Source organism: Rutidosis leptorrhynchoides, chromosome 8, assembly GCF_046630445.1.
Source record: "Rutidosis leptorrhynchoides isolate AG116_Rl617_1_P2 chromosome 8, CSIRO_AGI_Rlap_v1, whole genome shotgun sequence".
Classification (NCBI taxonomy): Eukaryota; Viridiplantae; Streptophyta; class Magnoliopsida; order Asterales; family Asteraceae; genus Rutidosis; species Rutidosis leptorrhynchoides.
In genome coordinates this window covers 331,412,811-331,436,755 of record NC_092340.1, presented here as the reverse complement: position 1 = coordinate 331,436,755, position 23,945 = coordinate 331,412,811, and the positions used below count along the sequence as shown (strand labels likewise).

The window sequence follows — 23,945 nt, the reverse complement described above, 5'->3', positions numbered from 1 at the left end:
TGAACGAATTTAGATGATGATTCTTTGAGATGGAGTTTGAGAGAAATTGTGAAAGTAGTAAAAGAAAAGAGAAAAAGAAAAGGAATAATGAATGGATGAGGTTGAAGGTTTGACTAGTTGACCTAGTCAAATCTTTGGCCTCTTGGCAAGTTTAGTCCATCCACTTTGAATCGGGTGCGTGAATTACCTAAATGAGATAATTTAAAACGCGTATTAACGAAGGATGTTATAATCATATAACTGACTTTAAATAGTTAAATGGAAAAGTAAACGGAAAAAGGTGGGATGTTACATTACCTACTCCTTAAAAGAAATTTCGTCCCGAAATTTAAGTAGGCGTAGTAGTCGTTGTTTCTTCCTCAGAATCTTGCGTTTCCGAAACCGGGAAAAGATGAGGGTATTTCTTTTGCATTTGATCTTGTCTTTCCCAAGTAAACTCGGGTCCCCTTTTGGCGTTCCAATGGACTTTGACAATCGGGATTCGGCTTTGTTTCAACGTCTTGACGGAGGTGTCCACGATTTCAACCGGTTCCTCCACAAAATGAAGTTTGTCATCAATAGTAAGTTCTTCGAGAGGGATGACGATATCGGGTTCGGCTAGACACTTTTTCAAGTTAGATACATGGAAGGTAGGATGAACGGAGTTCAATTGAGGTGGAAGATCTAAACGATAAGCAACAGTTCCAATACGCTCCAAGATTTTGAAAGGACCAATATACCGCGGATTTAGCTTCCCGCGTTTCCCAAAATGGATTACACCTTTCCAAGGTGCGACTTTTAACATTACTCGATCACCGAATTGAAATTCGAGGTCGTTGCGTCTTTTGTCGGTGTAGCACTTTTGACGACTCCGAGCCGTACGAAGCCTATCTCGGATTTGTACGATCTTCTCGGTGGTTTCGTGAATGAGTTCGGGTCTGGTGATTTTCACGTCGCCTACCTCAGTCCAACAAAGAGGTGAACGACATTTTTGGCCATATTGCGCTTCAAAAGGTGCGGCTTTTATACTCGCGTGATAATTATTGTTGTAAGAGAACTCGGCGAGAGGTAAGTGCTTGTCCCAAGCTTTTCCAAAATCAACCACGCAAGCTCGTAACATGTCCTTCAAGGTTTGAATTGTGCGTTCGCTTTGTCCATCAGTTTGAGGGTGATATGCGGTGCTCATGTCTAAACGCGTTCCCAACGCTTCTTGCAAGGTAAGCTAAAATCTAGAAACAAAACGGCCATCTCGGTCGGAGATAATCGATAAAGGTACACCGTGTTGGGCTATGATCTCCTTAATGTAAAGTTGTGCAAGTTTCTCCATTTTGTCAGTTTCTTTCATAGCGAGAAAGTGTGCGGATTTGGTGAGATGGTCAACAATAACCCAAATGGTATCATAACCACCCGTTGTCTTTGGTAACTTGGTGATGAAGTCCATCGTTATTCTTTCCCACTTCCATTGCGGGATTTCGGGTTGTTGAAGTAACCCGGACGGTCAAACACTTGGCAACATAAGTAGCTACGTCCCTTTTGATGTTCGGCCACCAATATTGTTCTTTAAGGTCGTGGTACATCTTATTTGCACCGGGGTGAATCGAGTATCGTGACTTATGGGCTTCATCTAAAATAAGGTTTCGTAGGTCCCCATATCTAGGCACCCAAATCCTTCCAGCGTAATATCGGAGTCCGGTCTCCCTAATTTCGAATCGAGAGACGAGAATGTTCAAGAGCTCGTGTGAAACGTTTTCATCCTTGAGAGCCTCATCTTGGGCTACCCGAATTTGGCTATTAAGGTTGGTGTGGATGGTGATGTTTAAAGCTCGGACACGAAGAGACACCGCTCTTTCTTTTTGACTTAAGGCATCGGCTACTACGTTTGCCTTCCCGGGATGGTAATGAAGCTCGCAATCATAATCGTTTAAGGTTTCAATCCACCTTCGTTGTCTCATGTTTAGTTGCTTTTGGTCGAAGATGTGTTGGAGACTTTTGTGATCGGTGAAGATGGTACTCTTGGTTCCATAAAGATAGTGTCTCCACATTTTAAGTGCAAAGACAACGGCTCCGAGTTCGAGATCATGTGTCGTATAGTTTCGTTCATGAATTTTGAGTTGTCGAGAAGCATAAGAAATGACTTTCGTTTGTTGCATCAACACACACCCAAAACCATGTTTCGAGGCGTCGCAATACACAACAAAATCATCGTTGCCTTCGGGAAGTGACAAGATAGGAGCGGTGGTTAGCTTCGTTTTCAAGATTTGAAATGCGGATTCTTGTTCGGTTGCCCAAACGAATTTTCTTCCCTTATGAGTTAACACGGTTAGAGGACGACCAACCAAAGAGAAATCTTTGATGAATCTACGATAGTATCCGGCGAGACCCAAGAATTGACGAATGTGAGTAGGAGTAGTAGGAGTCTCCCATTTACTAATGGCTTCGATTTTTGATGGATCGACTTTAATACCTTGATCACTTACAACATGACCAAGAAATTGAACTTCCTTCAATCAAAATTCACACTTGGAGAATTTGGCATAGAGTCATTCTTGTCTCAAGAGTTCAAGCACAAGTTGGAGATGTTGTTCGTGTTCTCCTTCGCTTTTAGAATAGACCAAGATGTCATCGATGAACACAATAACGAATTTATCAAGATACGGTTTGCACACGCGGTTCATAACATCCATGAACACCGCCGGTGCGTTAGTGAGACCAAATGGCATGACAAGGAATTCATAACTACCATAACGAGTTCGGAAAGCGGTTTTGGAGACATCTTCCCCCTTAACCCTTAATTGATGATAACCCGAACGGAGATCGATTTTCGAATATACACAAGACCCTTGTAGTTGATCAAAGAGGTCATCGATGTGAGGAAGAGGATATCGGTTCTTAACCATCAATTTGTTTAGTTCACGATAATCAATGCACATTCGTAGGGATCCGTCTTTCTTTTTAACAAAAAAAATCGGAGCGCCCCAAGGTGAATGGCTAGGTTGGATAAAACCACGATCAAGTAGTTCTTGGATTTGACTTTGCAATTCTTTCATTTCGGATGGAGCGAGTCTATATGGTGCACGTGCTACGGGTGCGGCTCCCGGAATAAGATCGATTTGGAATTCAACCGGTCGATGAGGTGGAAGACCCGGCAATTCGTCAGGAAATACATCGGAATAGTCACTAACAATTGGCACATCATCGATGCGCTTCTCATAGGGCTCGACTTTCTTAACATGAGCAAGGATCGCAAAATAACCCTTACGGAGTAGTTTTCTAACTTTAATGCATGAAACGAGGTTGAGTCCGGTGCAACTCTTATCGCCATAGACGATCAAAGGTTCGCTGTTCTCGATAGGAATCCGGATTGCGTTAAGATCACAAAGGATGTGAGATTTCGTTTTGGCTAGCCAATTCATACCGATTATTACATCGATGCTTCCTAGTTCCATGGGTATCAAGTCAATTTCAAACACATTACCCAAAATGTTTAACGTATACCCCCGGTAAAATGTGTCGGCACTCAATAGTTTCCCGTTGGCCACTTCAATGGTATAAGTGGTATCTAGTGGAAGTGGTGGAGTGCTAAAAGAATGAGTCAAAGTCTTGGATACAAAACTCTTATCGGCACCCGAATCGAATAAACAAGTAACATAAGTGTTGTTGAGGAGAAACGTACCCGTGACTAATTCATTGTCCTCTCGGGCTTCCTCGGTGTTGATGTTAAAAGCTCGGCCTCGTGTGTTGGGGTTGGCTTTCTTCTTCGGACATGCATTTCTAAAATGACCCGTTTGGCCACATTCATAACAAGTACCCGATTTTGGTGCATTGGGCACCTTTTGAGCGACGGGGGTGGCACTTCTACAATCGTTGGCCACATGACCACCCCTTAGGCACCGGTGACAAAAGAGATTGCTACATTCACCATAGTGGTGTTTGTGGCATTTGTTGCAAAAGGGTTTATTTCCGCCATAGCTTTTCTTGGCGTCGAAGGTGAAGGGCTTTTTGGTGAAGTTGTTGTTGTAGTTGTTGCTTGATTGGGGGGCTTCCCATTTTCTTTTGTTGCCGCCCGATTTATCCTCGGCCTTAGGTGCCGGAACTACGATTTCGTCAACCGTTTCGATCAATTGACGGGCCATGTTCAAGGCTTGTTGTAGGTTAGCGAGTTTGGATGACATCACTCCTTGTTTGATGCTCTTTGGAAGACCATCCATATAGAGTTCAACCCTTTGAGATTCGGGGTTCACGAGGTAGGGACACATCAAGGATAGCTCAGCGAATCGTTGATTGTAGGCCTTGAGATCATTTCCGGCCGCCTTTAAAGTTCTTAGCTCTTGTTCGAGCTTTCGGGTTTCTTCACGAGGGAAAAATTCGACGATCAACCTTTCCCTTAAATCGGCCCAAGAGAGGGCGTGAGCTTCATCGGTACCCACCGATTGTACATACGTGTTCCACCACGTGAGGGCGATACCGGCAAAGGTGTGGGTGGAATATTTGACTTTATCTTGATTCCGACAACCGCTTATGCTAAAAACGGCTTCCGTTTGTTCGAACCATCGAGTGAGTACAACCGGGCCCCCGGTCCCATCAAAAGTATGAGGTTTGCACCCCATGAAAGCTTTATAGGAGCACCTTTCGCTTGAGTTACCGGCCCCTTGATTGTTGTTGTTGTGGTTGTTGTTATTGTTGTTGTTGGAGGAGTGACCGGCCATGGCCGCATCCACGGCGGTGGCTATAATTCGTTGTAGAGCTTGTTCGGGAGTCTCATGGCGTGGCACACGACGAGGAGGCATTGTTCCTTCAAAACATAAGAATACCGTTGATTAGTATTTTCAATAATACTAATCATGATATGGAATAAGGACAGAGAGAAAAATTTTCCTTGACTCGCCTTAAATTCTTTATGCCACAATGTCGGAACGTTCATATGAGTCACCGTAATATAATCCCGAAAATTATATTACCCTGATTCATATGTGCATTTGACATCATTTCATATAGTCAAGGTGGCGTGTCAATCAAATTTAACAACGTGAGATTAAGATGAACAAAGAGTAGATGTGAGTAGAAACGTTCGAGTATAAATGCACAAGTAGTCAAGTAATTCCTACTTCAAGTCTATATGCCGGTTGTAGTCTAGACTCACTAATGTACCCTATGACTCCGGGTTGACAGCAATGAACTCTAAATCGCTACAACCAACGCTCTGATACCATCTGTAGCGACCCGACCAAATCATGTTTGACGGCGCCGACTACTTAGGTCCCGTTACGTGGTCATAAGTCTTTAACATGACGTTTGACCAAAAATATGTCGCATTCATTTCATAAGTAAAAGGATGTTTCAAGTTTACAAATGTAGTTCAAAAGACTAGTTACATTACAATGTTTAACGTATGAATGAAACCTATGCGACACAATTTAAAGTAGTCAAAAGACGCTCCAACTATGCATGTATACTCGACATCTAAGTAAGTATCAAAAAGAGTGCGGAAGCATGTATCAAGTAGCGCTCAAGGACCTGAGAAAACATATAGAAAACTGTCAACGAAAAAGGTTGGTGAAATCATAGGTGTTTTAGTAAACGTTGCATTTGAACCACAAGATTTAATATAATATGATTATCAAAATCATTTGCATTCCAAAGTTGTTATTTGTTTCACGGGCACCCAATTATCAAACTTAACTGTTTGCACCCTTTACATAGTGTTAGAACATACACTAGACCCGAAAATATATTTCATCCGCTAACGGTAGCGAACCGTCCGAATGAGGCTCGTCAAGCCCATGTGATCACATAATATAAGTTCACGTTTACACCCTGCAAGTGTAACTAATGATAATTGAATTGAGGATTTTTGTTCAAACCCGTACGTGGAATGTTCGTTTTCGTACTTGTGTTCAAAGTGTTAAAGCATGATGCGTATATGTTTCTCATCCCATAGTTTAAAGCATAAAAGTTTTTTGAAAGATGGGACTATGATCTCACCTTGTGTACATGAGTAATAAGTACTTCAACAAGTAACGTGTGCAAATAACAATGCTAGTCTTGACCTAAACAAATAGGTCGTATCAATAACGGTAAACGCGATAGGTCAAAGATGTTCAATTAGTCCTATGGCTCGTTACGACTCGATTATGTAGCATGTGAATCAAATTGTCCAAGTTTTATGCAAGATACAAGTATAGAAACAAGTTAGAAAGATTGCATAATCATTTGGTTAAGTTTGACAAAAAGTCAAACTTTGGTCGGTCAAAGTCAACGAAAAAGTCAACACGTTCGGGTCGGGTCCCGAACTATTTTTCTGAGGTTTTTATTCATATATAAGCATGTTAGAACAAGTTACATGTGAATCGGAGGTCCATAGCGTGCCAAACATTTTTCATATTTTGACCATGTAGGTCAGAATCAAACTACGCCTATTGTCGCGCCGCGACAAAGGCTAGCCGCGCCGCGGCGAATAGCGGGTGCTGGTCAGTCTCAATTGTCTAAGTCCCAAATCAACATTCAAACTAACACAAAACACAAACCGTAAACACTTAGAACTCGTATCTTATATCGTTGGAAAGGTAATTTGACAAGGAACACGACTAAGCACATTTCAACAACCAAAAACATCATTTGCAATAACCGACTTTTCAAATCAAATGATCAATCAATGCACACATTTAATGCTTCAAATTTTACAAGTGCACTTTTATGATTCAGGCATTTAATGCATACATAAAACACGCCATTTTGTAGGTAATCAAGCATACAATCTAACTAACCATTTACCAACAACAATTCATGGCATTCAATTCATCAAAAATGCATTTCAAGTTCATCAAACCCTAACCCAAATTCACCAAAATCACTAATCAAGTTCATGAACTTTTCTAAAGCAACCTACACATCAAATTGAAGCTAGTGACACTAGGAACACATTTAATACTTGCACTTTAACATATCAACAACATTTAAGCAACCAAATCATCAATCAAACATACCAAACTTTCAAGTTCATGCTAGTTACCAAAAATAACAAGATCGCACATATAAATCATATATTCATGTTAGACTTGAGCCATAGACACTAATTAACAACTTTATAAGTTAAAAACATCAAGAACACAAAATCTAGTGATTTTAGAAAGTTACCCAAACTTGATGAAATCGGTATGGAATCGAAGAGGAAGTTGCAAGGATTCCAAATATGTAATTTTTTTTGATTGAAGCTTGCTTGAACGAATTTAGATGATGATTCTTTGAGATGGAGTTTGAGAGAAATTGTGAAAGTAGTAAAAGAAAAGAGAAAAAGAAATGGAATAATGAATGGATGAGGTTGAAGGTTTGACTAGTTGACCTAGTCAAATCTTTGGCCTCTTGGCAAGTTTAGTCCCTCCACTTTGAATCGGGTGCGTGAATTACCTAAACGAGATAATTTAAAACGCGTATTAACGAAGGATGTTATAATCATATAACGGACTTTAAATAGTTAAACGGAAAAGTAAACGGAAAAAGGCGGGATGTTACACGGCTGGATCGCGCTAACCTTTAGAATAGTGATCACGAGGAAACTATCTGTGTGCTACGCGCACAGTGCGCCGAGTTGGAGAAGCGAACGAGGTCGGCTGCTCACGAGTTTGAGGTGTTAAAGGCAGGCCTTCCTCGTATAGTGGATCATGCTTTAAACAGCGCTACCGTAAATGATCGCTATGAGAGGGCTTTAAAAGCTATACAGGATGTCGAGCGTCTTCACTTTTGGGATATCGTAATAGAACATATTCAGGTGCCCACCATTCTTCCCAAAGCTATTCGAGACTGCCTCATTCCTGAAGCGCGAAAAGTTGCTAGGGAGGCCTGCAGAGCGCAACATCACATCCCTATTCCCCGACTTGAGGAGTTGTTATGCAACCCGCGAGTATCGGCGCGAGATTTGATAGATTTTGAGTTGTAATTTTGTTTTGTAATTCCATAATGTGTTATGACGCGTGTAACATTTTGTATTAAGTGTATTTTTCGCAATAAGTGGAAAATGTGTTATCGCGATATAAGCGCGTGATGTACTTACTTTTCGTATTCTCGTTTCATTACTGGTAATTATCGCTTCTTTTATACTCTTGGCGTGCCGTCGCTAACCTTCATGTGTGCTGATGTGCACTCAACACACACTTTGGATTGCGCGCTCGTAATCGCGTCGAAGAGTCTTCCAAACGTTAGTTTGGGACTGTGGTCAAGCGCGACCAACGCTTTTTTGTTTATAGTCATGACATGCAGATCCCTAGGTCTGCTCGGGTGGAACTAGGTCAACCCAATGACCGTCGCTCTCCGGTAATAGGTCTATTCTGTCGCCAAACAGACTTCTGCCGCGCGGGAACTATGGAAAGTCATCCCTTAAGTAGGCAGGAACGCACTAGTATTTTAATATGTGCGTGCAGTTCAAATCATAAAGCTATTCAGCTCTGAGAGGCACATGAAATCGTAACCAAAAATGACTTAATGCTTTAATATAATCAAAAAACGAGTTTACAATAGGTGAGTATACTGTCGACCTACAAAGGTGCGTTGTTTAGTAATTACATGCAAGTCTAGATAAAGTAGGTGATTGATCAAGTCTCCTATTTTCTATATTACATGTAGCATTTTTTAAGCACGGTAGCATGCCAGGTCTGCTTGATTGGATTTCCCTTAAGCTCTGCTAGTTTGTAAGTTTCGATGTTACTGATCCCAACGACCTTGTAAGGTACTTCCCAGTTTGGCCCTAACTTTCCAGTGTTTTGGGCCCTGCTTGCTTGGTTGTCGCGCCACACAAGGTCTCCTACCTTGTACGTTCTTGCCCTTACGCGCTTTTCGTAATATTTTGCAATGCGCTGCTTGTTGGTGGCTTCTCAGATAGCCACCATTTCTCTGCGATCCTCCGCGTAGTTCAGGTTAGTGTACAATCTTTCGTCGTTCTCGCCTTCGCTGTATGACAAAATTCTTTCTATTGGAATGGTTATCTCCGCTGGGATTACTGCCTCTGAACCGTACACCAGGCTGAATGGTGTCTCTCCTGTGCTGTTCTTGTGCGTCGTTCTGTGTGCCCATAGGACTTTGGGTAACTCATCTACCCATCCGCTGTGCTTCATCCCCAACCTTGCTTTGATGGCGTGCACAATGTCTCTGTTGGTGACCTCGCATTGACCATTGGCCTAAGGGTGCGCGACAGAGGTGAAGCGTTGTTTGATATCCAGATCTTTACACCAGATATGGAAGGGATTACCTTCAAATTGCGTACCATTATCGCTAACAATCTCATTAGGTACGCCGAACCTGCACACAATGCCTTTCTAGAAGAAATCTCTAACTTGCTTACTGGTAATAGTGCGCAATGGCTTTGCTTCCTCCCACTTGGTGAAGAAGTCGATAGCTACCACCAGGTATTCAGCGTTTCCCGCGCCCTTTGGGAAAGGTCCCACTATGTCGATAGCCCACTTGCAAAATGGCCACGGTGATACGATAGGTATCATGGGATGCTGAGGCGCTCTGCTGACGGGCGCGTGTAACTGACACTCCTGGAAAACTCTAATCCTTTCAGCTATGCCAGCGTACATTCTAGGCCAATAATACCCTAGTCGCTTAATTCTCTCAGTGACTATTCTCCACCCAGAATGCAACCCGCAGGATCCTTTGTGAACCTCATCGATAATCATAGCAGCCTCTTTAGGTCCTACGCAGCACAGGGACGCGCCTAAATAAGACTTTCGATATAAAATTTCTCCTCGCAACTCGTAGTTTGGTGCCTTCACCCTGATCTTCGTTGCTTCCTTCTCTCCTTCGGGTAAAGATCTGGTTCGCAGGAATTCTATGATATCTGTCATCCAAGTCGCTTCTTCTTCTTCAACAGATGCGATCGTGGTTTCTGGCTCTGTGGACTTCGTGAAGACTTGTTCTACTAATATTTTCTTTTCCATGTGGTTGAAGGTAAGGGCCTCCAGTTTACTGAGCACATCCGCCTGCTTATTCTGGCTCCTGGGAATTTGGCCGATCCTGAAGTCGACGAACGCGTCGGCTAGAGAATGAACCAGAGCCAGGTATGATTGCATGGATTTGTCGTTGGCGTCAAAGGTGCCGTTTATCTGATTGGCGACTAGCTGTGAATCCACGTAAGCTTGCAGCTTCTTTATTCCTAGCTCTGGAACTATGCACATTTCTGCTAACAGCGCCTCATACTCTGCCTCGTTGTTTGTCACCTTAAAGTTAAATCGTAACGCGTATGTATGATCTTCCTGATGTGGACCTGTAAGGATTAATCCTGTGCCAGCGCCCTCAGAGCTTGCCGTGCCGTCGGTATAGAGCTCCGCGGGAAGCTGTTCAGGGTCGTCTATCGTTGGCATATCAGCGGCCGTTTCGGCCAAATAATCGTCCATCACCTGCCCCTTAATAGCGCTTCTAGCGCAGAATGAGATTTCATGTTCGCCCAACTCTATTGCCCATTTGGTTAGCCTACCCTATATCTCGGGCTTATAGAGTAGCTGTCGAAAAGGTTGATCAGTGAGCACCGTTATCGGATGTGCTTGGAAGTATCTGCGCAGACGTCGGGCGGTAACGACGAGCGTGTACACAAGTTTTTCTATGGGGCTATAATTCAGCTCGCTTCCTGATAGCGCTTTGCTGACGAAGTAGATTGGCATTTGGGCATCCCCTCGTTCAGCAAATAAAACGGAGCTAACAGCCTCCCTAAATACCGCGAGGTAAAGTATCAGGGTTTCGCCTGCAATCGGGGCTGTTAACGTCGGGAGGTCTTTGAGGAGTGCCTTCATCTCCTGGAACGCCTTTTCTGCCTCGTCGGTCCACTAAAAATCCGACTTCTTAGCACAGTCCTTCAGGGTGCGAAAGAACGGGAGTGATCGTTCGGCGGCCTTGGACAAGAATCGCGTCAATGCGGCTAACTTCCCATTGAGGCTTTGAACTTGCTTTTTTGTTTTAGGGGAGGGCATTTTTTCAATTGCTTCTATCTTCTTTGGGTTAGCCTTGATTCCACGCGGAGTCACAATGTGTCCCAAAAAATTCCCTTCCTCTTCTCCAAAGCTGCACTTGGCCGGCTTGAGTTTCATGTTGATGCTTCGGAGCTTGTTAAACGTTTCGAGTATATCGACCAACAATGGTTCCTCAGTATTGCTCTTAATGAAGAGGTCGTCAACATATGCCTCAAGGTTGCGCCCTATCTGCTTAGCGAATGTTGTATCGATAGTGCGTTGATAAGTAGCGCCCGCATTCTTTAGTCCAAAGGGCATCTTAGTGTAACAGTATATCCCTTGGTCCGTGTGGAACGCGGTTTTATCTTCATCCTTTTCCGCAATTTGTATTTGGTGATATCCTTTGTAGGCATCCAGAAACACTTGAACCTAAAACCAGCAAGCGACTCTACTTTCCAGTCTATTTCTGGGAAAGGATAGTTGTCTTTGGGGCAAGCTTTGTTAATGTCTTTAAAATCAATACAGAGCCACCACGTTCCATCCGACTTGGCCACCAGCACAGGGTTGGCCACCCATGTATGGTAATTCACTTTGCGCAGTATGTTGTCCTTGACCAGCTTATCCACTTCTCTGTGAAACCACTCACTTCTCTCTGGGGCCATTGGCCGATTCTTTTGCTTAATTGGGGTCAAATTGATGCTAGCGCGGAGGTGATGTTGCGCTATCTCTCGTGGTACTCCAGTCATGTCAGCATCGCGCCAACAAAACACGTCAGAGTTAGCGATGAGGATGTTCCTCAGCTTTTCCTTAGTCTCGTGTGTAAGGCTCCCCCTATTTTTACCTTCTGTTCCGGATACTCGGGATTGACTATAACCCACCACTCATTTGCGCCCTTTTCTTCTGGAATAGCGCTACCCTTATCAGTAACAGACGCGTATAAGGCGTCCAACGGTGTTGACTCGAGGGTGGCAACTCCTTGATCCGTCAGGAATCGAACCATCCCGTGAATGGTGGACGGTATAGCGCCAAATTTCTGAATGGAAGTCCTCCCTAGTATGGCGTTATATCTAGAGTACGAGCGCACAATGCAAAATTCTATACTTTCGGTGTGCTTCTTTGATTTATCTCTGCTGTCTCTTAGCTCCAGCTTCAAATCCAAAATTCCGATGGGCCACGCTGATTCTCCAGAAAATTCGGATAAAGCTGTAGTCGGAGGTTTGATGGTTCGCCTCACTGTTGTGGGTAGCTATCGGAAGCAATGCTCGTACATGATGTCGACGCTACTGTCGTTGTCTATGTGAAGGCGCTTAACGCCATGTCCTGACTCTGGCAGATATCCCTGCACTACAATTGGTGCGTCTGAAGTGTTAAACATCTGAATGGCGGGGAATGATATCTCCGTCATCTTTGAGCTCCCGTCAGCGCTAGCTTTGCGCTTTTTTCCTTGCTGGGGTAGGCAATTGGCCATTGAACGCACCTATTTTTTCGCTACAAGTGCCTGTATAGAAAAAATAAATGAGAAGTGGACATATAGAAAAAAGATCAAATCAAAACCTTTTAACTTGTATGTCCCACAGATGGCGCCAAATGATCAAGCATAGAATATTCGGGTCGGGTTCGGTCTATGCTTGACATCACTAAGAGGGGATTTAAGGGTCAATTGAGTTTAACTCTCCGGTCCGGAGTACCGTGAATAACTCCTTGCGAGATGAGGATCTCAACAGGGGTGGTTAAACGTAGACCCACCATCGGCGGATAGTCCGGTCGTCGATGGCTCGCGTCGGGAATAAGGTTTGTGTTCAAGGAACGCTACCTGTATATCAACGATGTCTAGTGTAGTGTTGTGAGTCCGGTAGCGCGGGTATAAGTCCAGTAGCACGGGTAAGGGAGGTGCTATGCAAATAGCGCGACTGGTCCGTACGTAGATACTAAAAATAGTATGTGTGTAACTTCCCAAAATAGACCAACCCATTGCCTTGTAATTCCAGTCCGTTATTTATAGCTACAGTGTTGTCCATTCATTGGACCCACGTGTTCCATGTTGCTTTCTTGTCTGCACTACCCGGTTATTTCGTGGAGGGGACCAGGGAACAGTACTATCACCTTTTTCGCTGGCTGTCGGCTCTTGCACAGAGATCGTGGCAAGTACAGGACACGTCACCCTTATGCAGTGCACCATCGTCAAAATGGCGCCCTCTAGCGCACATTTACTTGCGCCAGAAGTGCTATTGCACAGAGGATATGCACATGGTGCAAGTGTGATGCGCAACATGAGTCAATCAGGTATGCGTATCATTATCGTGCACCATGTCATCTCGCGCAGCGTTCATTAATGCATATATCAGATTGGCTTGGTTGAGAGCGCGTTGTTCGCGCTCTCAAGCCGGTGATTCGGTGGAAGTGTCTCTTCCTGTAGATGAAGTTCCTTGTGCAAAGGTAGTAGCGCTAGATCTAGGGGTTGTTGGGGAAGCATCGCGTCGCGGCGAGGGTGAAGGTCTCACGCTTTGTGGGCCAACGGGACTGCTTGCGTGACTAGGGTTACTGCGCGTGGCTTCAGATGCCAGGTAGGCGGGGGTGAACCCCATGCTTGTGGTGTTTGAGGCCCATGGTATCGGCCTGATTGCTTCCGGGGTCTTGAAAGGAGATGTGGATGCACCAAGGGGAGATATCGGAGCCCCTTGGTGGCGCGTTCTCAGAGGTTCCCGCAGGTCCTTTAGCTGCAGGCTTCGGTCCTGTGGGCGAGGTGGCTCGCGCTTGCACAGGCTTAGGTACTTCTGGCTTGCTAGTCATTTCGATACATGTTACTGTATTAAAAAGAAACAAGCGAGTTGTTAGTGGACATATGGAAAAAAGATCAAATTAAAACCTTTTAACTTGTATGTCCCACGGATGGCGCCAAATGATCAAGCATAGAATAATCGGGTCGGGCTCGGTCCATGCTTGACATCAAAGAAGGGGGATTTAAGGGTCAATTGGGTTTAACTCTCCGGTCCGGATTACCATGAATAACCCCTTACGAGATGAGGATCTCAGCAGGGGTGGTTAAACATAGACCCATCATCGATGGGTTATCCGGTTAACGATGGTTCGCACTGGGTTATAGGGTTTATGTTCATAGAACATTACTTGTATATCAAGAGTGTCTAGTGGAGTGCTATATGTCCGGTAGCGCGGGTATAATTGCGCTATATAGATAGCGCATCTAGTTCATACCTTGATACCAAAAATAGTATAGGTGTAAATCCCAGTGGATCGTTCTTTGTTGTGGATTGAGTCCGTTATTTATATGGTAATCCTTTTTGTCTTTTATTGCCACATAATAAAGCTAAAAGGATCGTGGCCTGCCAATAGTACATCCTTGAGTGAGCTGATCTTACAAAAGTAAAAAGTGTTTTGTCGGACCTGATTCTTGTCTGCCAGGTGCCTTCTGCCAGCTACAGCATCGCCTGACATGTATACGTCACCTTGGCGCTTGTATGGGATCTGCGCCAGGTCTGTGACTTGAGCGCTCATTCCTTCAGCGCGCAACATGCATGGATCATATGGTGATGCTGTTTGATGCGCTACACGAGCTGATCGGGTATGCGTATCATTAACTACATAACTTAGACCTATCTAATTATGAATTTACTTGAGAAGATTGTAATCCCACAAAGTCCGACTCATCAGAGCCAATAATATCAATTGATATATACTTACGCTATGTTTATTTTCCACTCAATAATTTGTTTCTATACAAATGATCTATTTTTGTCACTTAATCTAAAATTTTGTTTGTTTCTAGGAGACATAGAGGGTCTGTTTACCTTTTTATGTCTTAAGTTATGTTTTCTCTTTGCATCATAATGAACAGGGGTGTGTGATTTCAACTCCGCTGGACTGCAGCATTGCACTTAATGTTATCCCTGACCTGAAGTATCTACTCAGGTCGCCTTTCTCTTAGTGCTGGGGGTGGGGGGGGGGGGGGGGGGAGGGGAGGTTACCTGACTTGCCCTCGGATTGGCCCGGGTTTCCTCCAAGGCAGTAGTTGGGGGCGGGTTATACAACTACAGGAGATGAACACATGAGTGGTTTTTTTACCCCCCAGGTGATCTTAAACTGATGTCCAAAAAAAATGATTGTCTGATTCTATGTTTCCTAGAAACAGACCAATATTCAGATTTTGTGACAAAGAAACGTCAATTTTACTTCATGAATTAAGAGATGTACGGAAACAAAATCATTAAGTGGAAAGTAAACATGCCATAGAATTAGACACCCATCTAGAAACGTAAACAAATGGAAGACTTAGGGGCTCTTTACTTTTTATCCGTTTTAAGTTTTGTTTCTATGCCTACTCATTTGAATGGGTGTCTGATTTTGTGACTCTAAGAAACAGACCAATTGTCAGATTAAGTAATATTTTAAGTTACAAAAAATAACAATTTAACTTATGGAATTAAGAGCTGTATAGAAAGTGATCATTCAGTCGAAAGAAATCAGGCTCTTAATACATGAAAAAAAAAAGTAAAACAACCCTTGAAAAATGTATGGGGTCAGGGACCATCTTTATAAGGCTTTTCATTTGTGAGGAGAACACACTAGCCCAGCATGATCAGTGGCGAGTGTAGGTGTATCCGGATGAGGTCCCGTGACACTACTAGTTTTTCGAAATTTATCAAAAAAAATTATTATTTTTATATGACACCACTAAATATAATAATGGGACCCCATGAATTTTTAGATATTATAATTTCATAGTTTTGATTTCTAAAGTGTTTGAAATTAGCTCAATTACGACTTTATAGTATAAGTCATTGAATATATTATATATAAAAATAAACAAACCTTTGTCCAATTCAATTCTTATTCTGTTTTACTTCATTCTACATCACAGTTTCTTTTGATTCTATCTTCAATCCTTCATCCTAGGGATTTCAACGGATCGAATATGGATCGGGTGTGGGCGTGAGGCCATATACATGTAGTTATTGTTTACCCATATCCATAGTCATATTCATATCCATTTAAATTTAGTTCATACGTCTATATATATATATATATATATATATATATATATATATATATATATATATATATATATATATATATATATATATATATATATATATATATATATATATATATATATATATCCAGTAGATTAAGCTGGTTAATGGATATTCATTCGATATTTAATAAATCTTATAATATTTTCAAATATATAATGAAAACAAAACGTAATATGACATGACATAATTTAAAATTATTACACCAGAAGGTGTAATGTTTGTCTAGAATGAACATAATTTGTTAAATTTACTATAATATGAAAAATTATGTGTAATTTTTATGTTGAGATATATATGTTTTATTGTGAGTACTCATAATAAATTCATTATATAGTTGTAACTTATAAGTAAGATAAAATTTAAAAGTGCTATATAATAGCAATTTAAAATTGATACTGTAAAATTACTACTCTATAGGCCATGACTACAATACTATTGCATTATTGCTACTATATAGGTCATTGCTACTTTAAAATTGCTACTGTGAAATTATTACATATGAACAAATTATTCAATTTTATGTTTGTGTTTTGGGCACGACCTGACCCGACTTGATTTGACCCGACACGTTCAATATTTTGTACAAGTTATCAATTAAATTTTTAGGACCCTATTGAGTTTTGATTCTAGAATCGCCACTGGGCGTGATTAGTATCTTTAAAACCCGACTATATATTTGGTATCTAAGCCCAAACAGATTGTAGAGCAAAGTTGGTAATATAGAGCTTGCTTTGTACTCCGTATATGGAATTATATTAGTGATAGGTAATTATTACGGATTACTATATGAACTCAAAAAGTTTCGTAATTATGATATACAGTACTTGTATTTTTATATAAAAATAATCATTGATTCAAGTTAATACTTACTTTTTCAGGATATCATATAAGCATATTTAACTAAACTCGATTCATAAATTCATCGTATCATGTACTCAGGTTGCTCACGTTTAAGAAATTCATACAAAAGAAGAAAAATGACACAATCTGACATACATTGATACATACACATACGCGCAGGTATAACAAATGCATGAATGCTATTCCATTTAATTCGTCTCAAACTCTCAATCTAAATGTCTACTATAAAAATGCACACATTTTAATAAAAATACAATTACTACATTGTTAACCAATAAGATCTCTTCTTTTTCTACTATAATTACATTAGGTTTTGTTGGCTAGAAGGGAAAATGGACTTGTTTTCATACCTAAAAAATTGGAAAATTTTGACACTTCAATTGAAAGAGAGGTACTATATCATTACAAAAGAAATATCCGATTCGGATGATAGTAAAGAAAGTGCAACAGTACAACCATTAGTGATGCATAAAATCAAGCTAGGGGAAAAAGAATCTTATGTTTTAATTTTTGAACAATTGATTGATTATATGGTTGTCTCTATGCACCCTCGTGCAGGGGCGGAAGATAGAACACCCTAGGGGGATGGCTGCCCCACCTGGGTTTTGATTCGTAACTAGCAATTATACATGAAATTGGGCTTTTTATATCTTTAATTTTTATATTGTCCCTCCTACACAATCACATAGTCAAATTGGCCCACTAACAAAAGTTTCATAGGAAAGTCCACCTAATTTTAACAGCCCACTAAAAATATAATATAGATAAACAAGTTCAATAAAAAATCTCACCTGCGAATCTTCCATATGAAGCTTCCAATTCTTCCCCAAATATTTCAAACAAAATCCAATAGCGATTGGAGCGAGCTATAATTTATTACATGAGGTATTTTTCTTTTGATTTCTGTTATTCTATATGCCATTTGTGTGTTGTCTATAAGTGTATTTGTCCTATTTGTGTTTGTGTCTATTTTAAACTGATTCGAAGTATCATATATAAATATATAATTTGTAAAATATTATTATTGCTCATTTAGTGTCCTTGATTGATTGAAGTTGGGTTGTTTTATAACATTTTGATAGAGTAATATATACTCGTAATTGAGAAGTTATGTTACTTGTGTAGTATTAATATTGTATTAGATGAATAAATAATAGGTTTGAAGAATTGAAGTATGAGGTAATTAGTTTTATGCTCACTAACTGTATGTTATAAGTGAAGTCGTCACTCTTCAATGAGTGTTAAATTTCTTAAATAACTTTGAGCTAATATCGATTGTTAAAGCCTTAGTATATATTGACTTTAAATTTTGAACTTTGAAAATTTGATGATAACATTAGAAGGTTTGATATTTACAGGAGATCATGAAAAACACAAAAAAGATTACTTCTTTTTTTTCTAAGAGAAAGAGTGATGAACCAAATGAAGATGTAAATCAAGAAAGTAAACGTCCCAAAGCTTCAACAAGTGTGCCTGAAGAACCGAACCAACCAAACACGGAACCAAATGTTTCTGAGATTCTAAAGCCAAATACAGATGATTTCGATATTAATTCAATGGAAAGAGACCCGGGAAAGAGAAAGCTAATGTGGGAATATTCAGCTAATTTGAGGGAACAAATAAGGCGACAATATTTGAATTTTGGACCTCTTCAAGTGCATCTTACAAAGTACCCTGCTAAAGGGAAACAAAATTGTAGATTTTAGTTCGTGTGGTTCAAAATATTTCCTAACTGGTTAGAGTACTCTATATCAAAAGATTCTGCATATTGCTTTCTTTGTTACTTGTTTAGTGACAAACATGATATTCGTCATGGTTATGATGCATTTACTGTTAAGGGATTTGACAATTGGAAAAAAGTTAATAATGGAATAAATTGTGCATTTCTTAAACATGTTGGAAGTTCTCACCATAGAAATGCAGTAGGTGATAGTGAAAGTTTGTTAAATCAAGTAGGACACATTGAAGATATTTTAGAGAAGCAAAGTGCCGAGAAGAGATTGAAGAATCGTACACGATTGAAAGCTTCCATTGATATAGTTCGATGGTTAGCATTCCAAGCTATTGCTTTTAGAGGGCATGATGAAACTACTAACTCAAAAAACCGTGGCAATTTTATCGAAATGTTAAAACTTCTAGCTTCATATAATGATGAACTTGCTAAGGTTGTGTTAGAGAATGCTCCTTACAATTCAAGGTATACTTCGGGATTAATACAAAAGGAAATCTTGAGTATCATTGTAAACAATGTTCGAAAACATATTCGAAATGAAGTTGGTGATTCTTACTTTTGTGTCATGATTGATGAAGCACGTGATGAGTCTAAACAAGAGCAAATGGCTATAGTATTGAGATTTGTTGATAAAGATGGGTTGATAAGAGAAAGGTTCTTAAATGTGGTACATGTTTATGATACTTGTTCATTAACCCTTAAAACGAATTTGTGGAATCAACTTTTACATTACGAGTTTGATATTACAAAAATTCGTGGCTAAGGTTATGATGGTGCGAGTAACATGAGAGGAGAATGGAATGGTTTACAAGCACTTGTTGCTAAGGATTGTCCTTATGCATACTATATTCGTTGCTTTGCTCATAGATTACAACTTGTCTTAGTTGCTTCTTCAAAAGAAGTTATTTCGGTGCAACTTGACTGTTTATGTTTATTTTGAGTTGATGATTTCTAAGTGCTAGCTAATGATGTTATTTTGATATATAAAGTACACCTTTTGCGTTTATCGTTTTTCGTCACAATTTTGTGTTTCTTTTACGTTCTACAAATTGATGATCTCGTTCCCCCGGGAGCAAAATTCAAGTTCCGCCACTGCCCTCGTGTGGAGGGTGGTAGCTTTCGTCTATGTGGTTTACTGTACTTTTATTTCTTTGGTAGTGCCTTGAATTGTAATATTTTCAATTGACGTCCCTCCGTCACCTGTACATTAAAAGTTTCTGTTAAGTATAGGCATATGTCATGCACATGAGGGTATTTGTGTATTTTTACCTTAACTTTTCCCTTTCCCATCTTCCTATTCACATTCTTCCCTATCTTTCATATTCACCTTCTTCATTTTATTACAAAATCATAAACCCTAAACAAATACAAATAAAAAATGAATTGCTTTAAAATATTAATCTTATCTTACAAAAGTTTCAAGATCTGTATTTTATTTCATTTAATTACTCAAAATTAATATAAAAAACTTAAATCAAAGAAAATACACAAATCTCATCGAATACATCAAAGATCTAAACAAACTTGTATTTTATTACGGCGAATTAATACATCTAAGATCTAAACAAATCTCATCGAATGAATTCCCAAAAATCGAAATCAACATACAAAAATAACTAAAGGACAATCAGTATAAAAAAGGTTTCTAGTAATTTGTAGGTTGATATCAACGAATCTGATTGTGATTTGCGCTTTATGTTCGTCTGTTGCTACTACGTGTTCATTTGACAGTTCGGCTCGCTAGAGAAAAAGGTCACGACGATGCAGATGCGTTTTCATCATCATCGTCATCTTGATCATCATCATCGTGAATGGTGGAGGGCGGTGGTGTCGGATTCAAAGTATAATCAACTGGTGGATCAACGAAAACCAGATGAATGGTTGTTCCAATTTACAGATTGTGTAAGTTGATGGTTCAAAACTTCAAGATAAATGGGGATATGTAGGGTTGTTTCATTTGATGAAAGGTTGTTTTAAAACTTCAGATGAAGGGTTGTTTCAATACATCAAATGGGGGGATATGGAATACAACAAATGAGGATCTGGTATACAGTAGTAAAGTAGAAAATGGTTTAAAAAAGAAAAAAAGAAATTAGGAGGGTTCAATTGAGAACCAAGAAAAAAAGAAGAACTGAGAGAATCATTTTAAACCATTAGATCAACTAGATAGATGGCTGTGATTAAATGTGATATTTATCATTTTAAAAATATTAAATAAACACTAAAAGGGTACTTCTGGAAACTAAATAAAGGCGGATGAGTCCATATAACCGTAAGAGCAGTTGTAGTTGATAAAAATCAGGGTAGCGGTTTCCAAATCAAATTAATCATGATAATACTTCGTTTTTAATGGATTAAAACTAAAATCCCCAATTTCTATCCTAACTATCGAATCGGAGTTAATTGATTTTGAAAAAAAAATTCCCGTAACCTTAACAACAGATTCTTTAGTGCTCATGTATTCTAAGCACTTTAAAATTGTTCATTCAAAAGCGAAAAAATTTGTTCATACAATCGCTCAATAATCAAGGTACGATATGTTCAATTGGTAATTTATAATTATCATAATATTAATTTCAATTCTTTTTTGGTTTAATTATTTTTTTTTTACAGTGAGTAGTTCATGGATGCTGCATATGAAAAATTCAAAATTAATTCAGGTATGAAAATTCGCTGGTTCGCAATCCGTTATGTGAGTTATATTTAAAAGTGGTGATTATGCACATTATGATGTTTAGTTTTGTTATTGAGTTTAGTTATTAGTTACTAATAACATATACGTATGTTAATTTGTTCAGTAATCAATTGTTCACTTGTAAAATTATGTTTATTAGTTAACTTGTTAATATTGTGTGAATACGTTTTTGAGTTAAGTTGTTAACATTAATGTTATGATGTTAACTACTGTATGAATATGTTATTAGTTAATATGTTAACAATAATGTTATGATGTTAACATTCAGTTGTGTTATTAGTATGTTAAAGATTTAACTTTTTTGTGTATGTGTTTATGAGTTAGTTTGGTAAAATTCATGTTGTGATGTTAACCACCGCATTACGAAAACGTTCACTCGTGTAAACATGTTAATGAGTTTATTTGTTATCGTTTATGTTATGATGTTAACTAGTTTATTATGAATATGCTTCGTTGTGCAAGTATGAACGTGAGATAAATATGTTGACTTGTTAATAATTAATTATGTTATGATGTTAACATAGTAAATATGTTTACTTGTTAACAATTTATTATCTTACGATGTTAACTACTGTATTATGAACTTGTTCAGTTGTGTAATTATGTTATGAAGTTAATTTGTTAATAATTTTGTTGTGAAGTTAAGAATGTTCTTTTTTTTTTTTTTTTTTCCTTTTTTTAATACATATCTGATGGCATGTACATATGTTAGTTTGGTTAGTATGAATTTTCTATGTTGTTAGCAGTATGTTAATTAAGTTATTTGGTATACTTGCACAGTTTTGCAATTATGTTAAATAGTTAATTTGTTAAGTTGTTAAGAACTGTATTGAGTTAAAAAATCTTTTTATTAGGTATGGATGTGACGTGATTTAAGATGTTTAGAATTGTATTGTGTTAAGTTTTTTCTTTCTTTAAACTACGGATCTGATGACCCGTGCATATGTTAATATGTGTTCGTTTGGTATTCAAATGTTAACCGTATGTTGATTACACTATTAAGTTAACTTGTTCGTTTTTGAATTTGTGTTAATTTATTAACTTGTTCGTTTGTGAAATTATATTAAATAGTTAACTAGTTAACTAGGTGTTTGTAGTTTAATTTGTGGATTATGAACATGTGTAGTTTAGCATTTTTCTGTATACATTTTTTTAAAGAAGGTATACCATTTCGACAGTTGTTAAATTTAGTATTTTTTGTAGACATTAGGTAACTGTAATATTGTCGTTGACATATGATGTTCACATGCGTATATTACATAGTTCTAGTATGATAGATATAGTGTCATTTGAAGAAAGATACAAGGGTTCCCTTACAAACTGGTTAGTATTAACATTACTGCATTCAACTTCATAATTTTTTTAATACTTGGTGGTAGGATTGAGTAAATGTTAATTTGTTCATAAACATATTTGGTAGATATCTGACTTTGTCCATATGGGCCGCACGATATTGGTAAGTTGTAGAAAGTAAGCTGGTATCCACAGAATCACTTTGATGGTCCTTATTACTTAAGAGGTGTGACTCTAGATAGATTTACATGAACTCCAGTTATTGTTAAACGCGTTTGAGTAGTTTATATAAATGTATCTGGTTTTAGTGTATTCTCTAGTTAAGTAAGGTGACTTTAGATAGATTTATATGTACTCGAGACAGATTTAAGTTGTTCATAATCGTGTTTGAGATTGGTGGATATGTGATTTTGTTCATATGGGTCGGGCGATATCGGTAACTCGTAGAAACTAGTCAGGTATCCCTAGAATTATTATTTTTTTGTCCTTATTACTTAAGTAGTGTGACTTTAGATAGATTTATATAATAGTGAACCTAGTCCTACTAGAAGTTTACAATCACATGTAAGTAATTCACGTGTATAGTGTATAGTTTACACTACACTATGCTAACTAACTCTCCTAGATAATTGTGGTTATTCAAACCTTTTCATTGTGTATATATGTGTCTGATGTATGTAACTCACGAAATGAACATACGACTCATAATTATATCCATAACTTGTTATTATATGTACTGTAGTTCGTTGGTGTATTAATTTAATATACTCACTGATATACAAATTCTTCACAAATAAAGAGTATTATAGTTGCTGAAGTTTTTACGATGCATTACGTATGTTCACATTTAGTCATTGAACTAATTTTTTAATGTTTTCCCCGTATAGAATACATTATTGTGGAGTATCTGGAAGTCTATTGGTCATGTAAAGGCTCCTAACACAGAAGCATCTAAAGTCGTGGTCCCTGAGTTGAGATGGGGAACGAGGAGGAATTTTATAGATTGTGGAGTATTTGTAATGCGCCACATGGAAACATATGCAGGAGGAAATGTAAATAGATGGGATTGTGGACTTCTTGAAGAAGGACGATCACAAAAGTTCACATTAAACAAGTTGAGGAAGAAATATGCTATAAAGTTACTCTTTTCAGATGAAAACAAACAAAAGGCAAAGGTCCAGTTTTATTCGGGCTGTTATGCAACCAGCCTCAACGCGTCTGGTAGCGGAGCGTTAGGATTGAATAATGTGGTTTTGCTTTGACTTGACTTTTTTTATAAAAAAAAAGAATTCCGACTTTTGTTGTTTAGGATTATCGAACAGGCTGTATGAATTTGGAGTTGTATGAATTTGGAGTTGTATGAATTTTATTTTATGTTATGTTACATGGTTTACTTGTAG

The 23,945-nt window shown here is 38.8% G+C and overlaps 3 protein-coding genes and 1 long non-coding RNA gene across 4 annotated transcripts; 2 read left to right on the top strand and 2 right to left on the bottom strand.

The window, feature by feature from the left end:
* Positions 1–8,843: 8,843 nt before the first annotated feature.
* Positions 8,844–10,364, bottom strand: LOC139864502 (uncharacterized). The gene is made up of 2 exons (XM_071853086.1): positions 9,303–10,364; positions 8,844–9,146 (listed from the first exon to the last, which is right to left on the bottom strand). The coding sequence occupies exons 1-2, from the start codon at positions 10,362–10,364 to the stop codon at positions 8,844–8,846; spliced, it is 1,365 nt and encodes a 454-aa protein (XP_071709187.1).
* An 81-nt stretch (positions 10,365–10,445) lies between these two features.
* On the bottom strand, positions 10,446–10,757 carry LOC139864501 (uncharacterized). The gene has a single exon (XM_071853085.1). The coding sequence runs from the start codon at positions 10,755–10,757 to the stop codon at positions 10,446–10,448; it is 312 nt and encodes a 103-aa protein (XP_071709186.1).
* A 7,432-nt stretch (positions 10,758–18,189) lies between these two features.
* Positions 18,190–19,320, top strand: LOC139864500 (uncharacterized). Its single transcript, XM_071853084.1, has 2 exons — positions 18,190–18,530; positions 18,618–19,320. The coding sequence occupies exons 1-2, from the start codon at positions 18,190–18,192 to the stop codon at positions 19,318–19,320; spliced, it is 1,044 nt and encodes a 347-aa protein (XP_071709185.1).
* A 1,524-nt stretch (positions 19,321–20,844) lies between these two features.
* LOC139864882 (uncharacterized) lies at positions 20,845–23,945 on the top strand. Its single transcript, XR_011764524.1, has 3 exons — positions 20,845–21,087; positions 21,171–21,217; positions 23,433–23,945. It is a non-coding gene; the product is annotated as an uncharacterized lncRNA (long non-coding RNA).

Coding starts and splice junctions, on each gene's coding strand:
- LOC139864501 (XM_071853085.1), bottom strand. CDS start 10,757: ATGAAGGCACTCCTCAAAGACCTCCCGACGTTAACAGCCCCGATTGCA.
- LOC139864500 (XM_071853084.1), top strand. CDS start 18,190: ATGAAAAACACAAAAAAGATTACTTCTTTTTTTTCTAAGAGAAAGAGT. Junction 18,531..18,617: donor AAACAAAATTGTAGATTTTA/GTTCGTGTGGTT, acceptor TTACTTGTTTAG/TGACAAACATGATATTCGTC.
- LOC139864502 (XM_071853086.1), bottom strand. CDS start 10,364: ATGGACGATTATTTGGCCGAAACGGCCGCTGATATGCCAACGATAGAC. Junction 9,147..9,302: donor GCACTATTACCAGTAAGCAA/GTTAGAGATTTC, acceptor GCGCACCCTTAG/GCCAATGGTCAATGCGAGGT.